The sequence below is a fragment of the Microtus ochrogaster genome, chromosome 2, assembly GCF_000317375.1.
Source record: "Microtus ochrogaster isolate Prairie Vole_2 chromosome 2, MicOch1.0, whole genome shotgun sequence".
Classification (NCBI taxonomy): Eukaryota; Metazoa; Chordata; class Mammalia; order Rodentia; family Cricetidae; genus Microtus; species Microtus ochrogaster.
Window position 1 is genome coordinate 4782806 of NC_022010.1, and position 10483 is coordinate 4793288.

General features: G+C 47.2%; 1 protein-coding gene across 1 annotated transcript in view; it reads left to right on the plus strand.

Annotated features, from left to right (window-relative positions):
• LOC101993283 (2'-5'-oligoadenylate synthase-like protein 1) overlaps positions 1–6921 on the plus strand; it is a 14624-nt gene extending 7703 nt beyond the window's left edge. The window contains exons 4-6 of the mRNA XM_005344284.2: positions 2837–3078; positions 3964–4111; positions 6001–6921. Of these exons, the coding sequence (XP_005344341.1) occupies positions 2837–3078; positions 3964–4111; positions 6001–6501 (891 nt within the window). The 3' untranslated portion in view covers positions 6502–6921. The remainder of the gene's footprint in view (positions 1–2836; positions 3079–3963; positions 4112–6000) is intronic.
• The last annotated feature ends 3562 nt before the right edge of the window (positions 6922–10483 follow it).

Here is a 10483-nt window from a genome sequence, read left to right on the forward strand (position 1 = left end):
CCTCAAGAGCTTTCTGTGGCTGGCCAAACACTGGTACCAGCAGGTCAGGGGGCTGCCAGGTTGGGGGGCCTCAAGAGAAAACAAGGTTAGGGGAAGAGCAGGAGAAAGAGCGGGAGAAAGCTAGGATGTCGCTGGCCTTTTCTTTGAGCCACCAACCAGCTCTGAAATAAAGACACGGAGGCTTAGAATTAATTATAAATGCTCAGCCTTAGCTTAGGCTTGTCCCACCAGCTCTTCTAACTTAATTTATTGTTTCTATTCATCTATGTTTTGCCTCACGGCTTTTGACCTTTTTTTTCTTTCATTCCGTATGTCCTACTTTCCTTCTTCCTCCGTTTCTGTCTGTCTGGCCCATGGCATCTCCCTGTTGTCTGCTTTTCTTTCGAGCCTAAATTTCTCCTCCTACTTTCACCCCCTGCCTAGAAGTCCCACCTCTACCTCCTCCCTTGCTATTGGTCATTCGGCTTTTTATTAGCCCAGTCAGGTTCCTTAGGCAGGCAAGGTGAAACAGCAGCACATCTTTACATAATTAAACAAAGGCAGCCCATCTTTGCACAACTGAGCAAATATTCTGCCACACTGGGACATTTGCAGCCTATAGTTATGGTCTTCTTTGGCTGACTCTGTTCCTGGGGTTTGTGAACAACAAACCCAACAAGCTCAAGACAAAGGAGAGGAGAGATTTCCTGAAATCCACTCACTATTCTGCTTCTCGGTGATAGTTGTTTCTGAGTGTCCTGGTCATCATGAACGAACCAGCCTTGGTAACTACACATCTGAGAAGTACCCAGCATATGTCCACGTAGCCGGGTGTGTAGAGCTATCTAAACTGAGAAAGGAGGAGTCAGAAACAACTCCAGCATGTGTGCACGCACGCACACACTCATGGTAGTGGGAGTGGTCTTCTTGTAAAATAAAAATACATGAAGATAAAGGTGAGGCACAATGGCACACACCTGTAACCGCAGGACTTGGGAGACTGAAGTAAGGGGGTCAGCCTGGACTATAGGCTGGGCTACACAGTGAGACCCTGTCTCAAAAACACTCCATAAATTTGCTATTCTGGCATAAGGAAAAAGAGATTACCCGTGGATGGGTTATTTTCTAATCAGTGTGCTCATCTGTCATACACACACACACACACACACACACACACACACACACACACACGTAGTTGGTTGTTTATGGATTCTTTACTCTTTGGGGGGCCCACCACTCAGCTCCCAAATAAATCACACACATGGAGGCTTATTATTTCCTTCTTTTCTTTTTCTTTCTTTCTTTCTTTCTTTCTTTCTTTCTTTCTTTCTTTCTTTCTAGTTCATTTTTGGTTTTTCGAGACAGAGTTTCTCTGTAGCTTTGGAGCCTATCCTGGAACTAGCTCTTGTTGGCCTGAAACTCACAGAGATCCACCTGCCTCTGCCTCCCAAGTGCTGGGATTAAAGGTGTGGGCCACCACCGCCCAGTGTCTTATTATTTCTCATAAATGCCCCGCCTTAGCTTGGCTTACTTCTTGCCTGCTTTCTTAATTTAAATTATCCCGTCTGCCTTTTGCCTCTGTGCTTTTTCCTTTTCTTACTTCTGTAATCCTCCTTTCACTCCTACTCTGTGGCAGGCTGGGGGGTTGGGGGGCTGGGGGGTGGGGGATTGGGGGCTGGGAAGCTGGGTGGCTGTGGGTTGGGGGACTGGCCCCTTCTTTTCTCGCTCCTTGATCTCTCTTGCTTCTTTATCCCTCTTTTCCTCCTCCTATTTTCTCTACCTGCCAGACACGCCTATTCTTTCTGCTGTCTTGCTATTGGCCTATCAGCTCTTTATTCAATCAGCCAGGTGTTTTAGGCAGGCACAGTAACACAGCTTCACAGAGTTAAACAAATGCAACATAAAAGAATGAAACACATCTTTGCATCATTAAACAAATGTTCCACAGCAGAAACGAATGTAATCCACATTAAGCTAATATTCCACAGCACCAAGTTCAGCGAGAGAGCCTGTGTCAAAATGTGCCGAGGACAGCGGCTGAGGGAGTACATCACGCTGACCTCTAGTCACCACGCCCATGTACATGTATTGTCACACACTTATACATACAAATCCATCTGGTGAGATGTCTCAGTGGCTAAGCGTGCTTGCAACACAGCCTGGGAGCTAGAATTTAACCTGGCCCAGGAACCCATGTAAAGGTTGAAGGAAAGAACTAGCTTCACGAAACTGAGTTCTGACCTCCATACCTGCAGCACACCGTAGCATGCACACACACGCTCATGCACACACATGCACACACACTCACACACACATGCACATACATGCAAATGCATCACACACACATGCACACAAACACGTGCACACACACTCACACACATATATACACATACGCACACAGGAAGAACAAGAGATTCAAAAATAAATTATAGGGGCTGGAGAGATGGCTCAGAGGTTAAGAGCATTGCCTGCTCTTCCAAAGGTCCTGAGTTCAATTCCCAGCAACCACATGGTGGCTCACAGCCATCTGTGGTGAGGTCTGGTGCTCTCTTCTGGCCTGCAGACATACATGCAGACAGAATATTGTATACATAATAAATAAATATTTTAAAAAAAGAAAAATAAATAAATTATATTCCCCTAAATTTGAACTCAAATATAATTTGAAGTCTACTAACTTAGGCCCTTAATCCTAAAATGGAGAAACCAAGGACCAGAGAGAGAAAGCTACCTGGCCAAGTCACACAGTTAGTAGGTAGAAGAACTAGAATTAGACTTTGGACTTTCTGCCCCTGGACCTGATGCCCTCCTTACACTTAATCTTTGCATCCCTCTCCGTCTCCCTCCCCCTCTGCAGTATGTAAGATACAAGTGCCCCCGGGCCAACCTGCCCCCTCTCTATGCCCTGGAACTACTGACTGTCTATGCATGGGAAGCAGGCACCCAGGAGGATGCTAACTTCAGACTGGATGAAGGGCTTGCCACTGTGATGGAGTTGCTGCAGGATTACGAGCTCATCTGCATCTACTGGACCAAGTACTACAGCCTGCAGAACCCAGTCATCGCGGACTTCGTCAGAAAGCAGCTCAAGAGGAAAAGGTACTGGGCCACTGCTCTCAGCAAGTCTGGCAGGAAAAGCAGAGAGACTGGTGTTAGGTGATGACTGGGACGGCCTGTAGGACAGCACGGGCTGCTCCCTCATCATCCAGCAGATGGTGGGGGTCTTGGAGCAGCAGGCATGGAGCTCAGGGTGTGCAGTTCAGCCCAGGAGCTGCTTCACGGTCTACCACAGGGCTAGAGTCACCACTCGTGAGCCCCAAGCCCCAGGAACGAAAAGTGTCCCTCTTACTTAGGGACACGGAGTCTGCCTCAGGCACTCCCCCAAGGAGTCACAGAGGCCACCAGACTTTACTTAAGCCAGTAATGTTTAATCACTCATTGTTTGCATACAGGAGGGACATCTTGGAGGCAGCTGAGCTGTCCCTGTTGAGGCAGTAGAGTTAGAACCCTAAGAACCTTCTCTACCAACCATGAGACCTTAAGGTCTATGCCTCCATTCCTTCACCCCAAAGCGGGGATGAGAATAATAGTAAGAATAAGCCATATAGAACTGTGGGGAGGGTTAAAACAGGCTCACTTGGGTTCTGGCCCAGTGTTTCAAATGCAATCGATAAATGTTGGTGGTGTCACTGTTATCAAAGGCCGTTCAGCAAATTTGGCCGCAAGCTTGTGCAGCCTCTCATAACCTCGAGAGGCCTCCCCTGCCAGAGCAGACATCTGGTATTGCTCCAGGATGCATCCAGCAACCTTATCCTCTCCAAAACTTCATCATCTCCATACCCTTGCTTGCCAGTGGTATTGTGAGGCCTTCCTTGGCTGACAGCTCTGGGGGATGGAGAGATGCTCAGTGGTGGGAAAGGGCGGTGACTGAGAAGCATCTCCCCAGTCTGGAAGGAGCCTGGGCATCCTCTCTCTGTGTTGCAGACCCATCATCCTGGACCCGGCAGACCCCACCCACAACGTGGCGGAAGGGTACAGATGGGACATAGTTTCTCAGCGGGCCAACCAGTGTCTGAAACAGGACTGTTGCTATGACAACAGGGACTCCCCGATCCCCAGCTGGAATGTGAAGGTAATGGTTTCTCCCAGGACCGTTAGTGGCCTGGCAATTAGACCATTACCCCTGCACAGTGTTGGCTCCCCCAGCTGGGTGCCTGTGGAGAACAACTCTTCAGAGGCCAGAAGCCTACAACACCATTCTCCAGCCAGCTATGAACTTGGGGCGCTCTGTGACTTTCTAAACCTTGAGGTTTACACTTTACATCCTTACACTCTCCCCCTACTGGACTATCAGGTTCACATTGCTGATCACTGCTTGTATGTGCCGAGTTCAGATAGCTCGAGTCAGTCAGCCTTCAGGAGGCAGAACTAGACTGGGGGCTGGGCTGAGAGGGAGGAGGAAGGTCAGAACCGAGGCATAACCTTGTCCTCAAGGAATGCGTGTATCACCGTTAGAAGCAAGCTAAAGCAAGCTTGCACAAACCTGCAAGACAGATTCCAGGAAGAGATGAGACTCTTCGCTAATGAAAGGTGCTCAGACTCGCTGCACGCTGGTACACCTCTGATGCAGCAAAGAGCATGCTAATCTCGCATTTACAGTTTGCGAAGTGCTTGTCCAGGGGCTGTCTCCAGGGACCTTCAGGACAATTCTGTACGACGGCTGACCATTATCACTATCTTTACTCTTTGATACTGTAAGTACTGCTGTTTCCGTTTTTGAGAACAAGCTGAGGCTGCAGAGGGGTTAGGTCAATGAATCAAGTTCACAGTGCTAATAGGCAGCAAAACCTGCTAGCAAAGGCTCAGTTAGGTCTTTAATGAGACTCTGGAAACAGACGGTGAACACTAGCTAGAATCACCAGGCAAGAGTCCCTGCAGGAACTTTAAGCTGGAGGTGAGCCTAAAGCACCAGACGGAATATAAATGCCGGTGAGAGGGCTCCATGGGTAAGGGGGCTTGCGGCTAAGCCTGAGGCCCGACTTGAGTTCAATCCCTGAAGCCCACATGATGGAAGAACAGAAATGACTCCTGAGAGTTGTTTGCCATCCACAGGTACACTGTGTGTCTCTCCCTGACACACACACACACACACACACACACTATCTATCTATCTATCTATCTATCTATCTATCTATCTATCTATCTATCTATCTATCTATCATCTATCCTCTATCCATCCATCCATCCATCCATCTTTCCCAGATACTCCATGTTGAAGAGAAAGAATAGGAGGGGCTGAGCAGTGTATATGTGAGAACAAAAGGCTGCTGGTGGCAGAAACTAGAGCAGAGGCTCTAAAATAAGGCGCAGACAGAAAACGAGGGGCTGCAGCCAAATAAACCAGTGGATAGGAGGAAAAGCGTATGCCTCTGGGGTTTGTTTAAGAAAACTGTGTATCCCTGACTTTGGTGGAGCTCTCTAGCTATCTAGACCAGACTGGTCTCAAATTCACAGAGTTTTGCCCACCTCTGCCTCCAAAATTCTGGAATGAAAGGCTTATGCCACCACCACCCGGTGTGTGCCCCTGGGGTTTTTGAAACAAGGCTTCATTGGATTCTCTCAAGCTCACAATTCCCCCGTTCTGAGTGCTGGAATGACACATATATGTCACCCCTTCCCCAGTCCCACTGGGCTGTAGGAATTTTTTTCTTGAAAGTTTTACAAGCCCAGGCTTAGAGTCCTTCAAAACCCTGCTGTGCCCTGCAGTGAGTACTGAGCTCTAAGTGGGCGGGGGCAACCACTTTGTCTACCGAGTGGGAGGAGACCCAGCTTCATGGGGCTGCAACTGTGCTCCTGGGAGCCGCCCAGCGCAGAGCCTATTAACACAGAGCGCTCCCACACATTTGCTGATGACGACAGTGACGAGGAAGCCGATGTTGCTATGGCGAAGAAGAATCTGCGAAGGGAATTAACAGGTAATCAGACAGAAATGTGACCCTAACCTCATCTCCTCTCTTGCAGAGAGCACCAGATATCCAGGTGACCGTGGAGCAGTGGGGTCACTCCGATTTAATCTTCTGGGTGAACCCTTATGAACCCATAAAGAAGCTTAAAGAGAAAATCCGACGGAGCCGGGGCTACTCTGGCCTGCAGCGCCTGTCGTTTCAGGAGCCCGGTGGCCCCCGGCAGCTCCTCAGAAGTCACTGCTCATTTGCCTACTACGGAATCTTCTCCCACATCCACATCTGCCTTCTGGACACCATCTCCCCCGAGATCCAGGTCTTTGTGAAAAACCCAGATGGTAGGAGCCATGCCTACGCCATCCACCCCCTCGAATTTGTCCTGAGCCTGAAACAGCAGATTGAAGATCGGCAGGGCCTTCAAGCTCAGGAGCAGCAGCTGGAGTTCCAGGGCCATGTCTTGCAGGACTGGTTTGACTTTAAATCCTATGACATCCAAGACAGTGTCACCCTCAACCTGTCCAAGAAGAGGGAGGGGAAAGCTCCATTCGCACCCAGCTAGTTTCTTCTGTAAAGGTCTCTGGATTTTTGCTCACTCTGAGACTCAGCCTAGTCAGCCCTCCTTCCGGTCCTCCGCTAGGGTGGTCCAGGAGGGGACCAGAAAGGATGTGAAGTCGTATGCAATCAGACAATAGCCAGACACTCTGTGTGACAATGGAATTCTGGAGCCACCGCTGCAGGCCTCATGGCCACACTATCAGGGCTTGGTCAGTAACTGGTAGTTTACTCTTCACTTGTTCAGAGGAAGCCAAAAGGCTTCTCAACCAATTACACAGATCCAGCTTCAGGTTGCCTCATCTCCAACCTCCATCAGGGCGCACCTGAAGCCTTCCCTGCCCCCACCCCCCTTGTGCCGGCCTCTGACTATCAAAAGCAAGGCAGGGCACCAAATCCCTTTCAAATTGAGAATAAACAGCCTCTATTTCTTCCCATTTCAGTGGTTTTTATTCATTTCTACAGAGGCCTCTCAACTCTGGGGATTGATGAAGGTTTAAAAAAAAAACAGATGAAAAGAGGCAAAGTCTCAGAGATTGAGGATGAGACAATGTTTTAAAAATCCCCTCTGTGCATGGTAGCAGACCTTTAATCCCAGCACTTGGGAAACAGAGGCAGGTGGATCTCTGTGAGTTGGAGGCCAGCCTGGTCTACATTGTGAGTTCTAGTCAGGGGCTACATAGTGAGACCCTGACTCAAAGTTACTGCCCATAATAGTCTAGAGACAAAAACATGCAAACCAAAAACCCCTCATTTTCATTGTCAAAGGATATTGTGATTGGATTTACGCCAAAAAAAAAAACAAAAACAAAACAAAACAAACCAAAAAACCTATCAAAGGCTCCCTTTTGATCTGTTTTCTGGTGGACTTACCATAGCTTCAAGTCCACTTTATAACTGGTTTTTAACAATACTACTCTATATATCCCTAGTTTTTCTGCCTCCAGGCCTGGAAGAGCATCTCCTTTCCAAAGGGTAAACAGGCTACTCAGCCATATCTTTGTGTACTTTATAGTCCAGCCCCTGTAGGTGCTTTGAAGGAGGAATGAACAGGGCTGAGGCAGACCCACTGGTAGAGCACTCACCTGGCACCTGTGAAATCCCCAGTACTTCCCAAACCAGGTGTGGGGGCGAACACCTGTAATCCCCGCACAGAGGCAGAAAAATCAAGAATTCAGTTACCCTTGACTACTGGTTTGAGGCCAGACTGAGCTACAAGAAACCCTTTCTCAAAAAAAAAAAAAAAATGACCAGAAGAATAAGTCACTGTTTTTGGTGCATTTAGACTCCTATAACAAAACAGAGTAAATCCAGTGGCTTATAAATAACAAGCTTTTGTTTCTTACTGAGAAGTTCAAGATCATTGGTACCCGGTGAGGACCTTTTGCTGGTTTATAGATGGCAGCTTCTCACTATGTCCTCATATGGTAGAAGGAGAGAAAGGCAGCTCTGGGAGCATTAACAGCAGTGATAAAGGCTCTCTTTCCTGTCAATCATTTCCAAAGGCTCCATCTCTTAAGGAGTTTGCAGGAGAGTCAAACATTCTGATCATGGTGGTCACTTAAAAATTTTAAGGCTTTTTTATTTTATTGGATGTGTGTGAGTGCTTTGCCTGCGTGTATGTATGTGCACCACATTCATATCTGTTACCCTCAGAGGTTGGTGTCGGATTCCCTAGAATAGGAGTTGTGGACGGAGGCTTATGAGCTGGACAGGAATGCTGGGTATACAACCCTGGTCCTCTGCAAGAGCAACAAGCGCTCTGAACTGCTGAACCTTCTCTCAGCCACTCCTTTAAAACCTTTCCACTCAAGACTGCTTTCATTTCAAGGATATTTTTTTTATATTATCGCAAATATAGAAGTGTGTAAAATAAGCAGGCAAAATAAACACAGGAACAAATCATGGAGAAATACATTTTAAAACAACTCTCTGGGAGCAGCAAGATGCTTAGGAGGGGAAAGTGTTTGCTGTCAAGCCTGGCAAACTGAGTTTGACCCCTGGGAATCACATAGAAGAAATACAGAACTGACTTTCTCAAGTTGTCCTCTGACCTCCACGTCTGTGCACATGCACGCACACATGCCTGTGCGCTCGCACACAAATAAATAAATGTAATACAAATCTTTTTTTAAAAAAAAGTTATTTGAAGCCAAGGTGGCACATGCCTTTAACCCTAGCACTTGGAAGGCAGAGGGCAGGGAGATCTCTGGGAGTTCAAGGTCAGTCAGGTCTACAGAGTAAGTTCCAGCACAAACTCCAAAGCTACAGAGAAACCCTGTCTCAAAAAAATAAATAAATAAATAAATAAATAAATAAATAAATAAATAGCTATTTGGCATGCGTATAATTTTGCCATTGACTAAAGACTGAAGCAAGCAGGTGTAATTACAAACATATGCTTGTAATCCTAATGAGAGAAGCAGAAACAGGAGGGGCAATGTAAGTTCAAGGTCAGCCTGGTCTACGCAGCACACTCCAGGCTAGCCAGGGATGTGTACATCCATCTCAAAAGGGCAGAGGGGTAAAGTGCTTAGCTGTGCAATGATCTGAGTTCCATGCCCTAAACCCACATAACAAAAGCCAGGCATGGTGATGCACACTTGTAATCCCACTCCGGGGAAGGAGCCAGGCAAATCCCTAGGACTTGTTGGCTAGCAGACCAGCTTACTCAATGAGTTTAAGGCCAGTGAATGACCTTGACTTAACAAAATCATGGGAGACAGACAGCACCTAAGGAAAAATATTCAAGGTTGACCTCTGACCTCCACACTCATGCCCACCTATGTGCACATAACATAAACATGCATAAATGCACACACATGAAAAAACACAAAAATAATTCTGCATGGTAATGAGATGGATATGTTTGCTCACTTTTATATAAATCTTTCTTAAACATTTGATACTGAGGGACACTGTTATAGAATATTTTTTAAGATGTCTTACATTTGCTTATGCTGTTTAACATTTGTTTAATGCTGCAAAGATGTGTTGCATTTGTTTAATTCTGCAAAGCAGTGTTACTTTGCCTGTCTAAACCACCAGATGGTCTAATAAAGAGCTGATGGGCCAATAGGAAGGCAGGAGAAGAATAGGCGGGGCTGGCAGGCAGAGAAAATAGATAGAAGGAGAAAAGGAGAGAGGAGGGAGGAGCAAGAGAACAAGGAGAGGAGGACACTGGGGGCCAGCTCCCCAGCCCCCCAGCCCCCCAGCCCCCCAGCTCTCCAGCCATCCACCCAGCCCTCAAGCCCCCCAGCCACCCAGTTCCCCAGCCATCCACTAAGTCCTCCAATTCCCCAACCCCCAGCCCCCCAGCCAGCCACGGAGTAAAAGTGAAAGGAAGATTGCAGAAGTAAGAAAAGGAAAAGACCCAGAGGCCTTTTCAAGGAAGAATACACCTCTGGGTGTGGATTTATTTGGGAGCTGGGTGGCGGCCTCGTCCCCAAAGCCAGAAGAGCAAAACAACCAACAACAGGACACAGAACTTTGATGTTTGTCAGAGCGGATCAATATTTTGTTCTATAACCATCAATGCTGAGAATGCCTCTTCTCAGAAATACACTACAAAACAACAGGCACATGTTTAAGGCCGTTTCGGAAGTTGTTGGAAACGCTGCCCTAAACCCAGCACAAAAGTCAACCGTTTTTTCCTAATGAAACCCAAGTTAGCAACTTTTACAACAAGTATTCTTCTAGAAAGCAATTCAGAGATGCACTGACTTGGTATGTGCTAAAGAATGGCAGGAAAAAGCATTCTTTGTTTGCTGCAGCTGCACTGCCGTGCTTCCTAAGAGCAGAAAACTGTGTACAGCAAGAACTCTGCGGTTCATGGCTGGCAAGCTAAGCCAAGGAGTTCCATCCTCCATTGGCACCCTGTGGTGTGAAGACACATCCAGTACAGTGTGCAGATCACGTGGTCAACGCTGCACTTAAGTTATGCAAGTGCTAGAAACATCACAGGTTCATCACACGCTTGATTTTGAAAC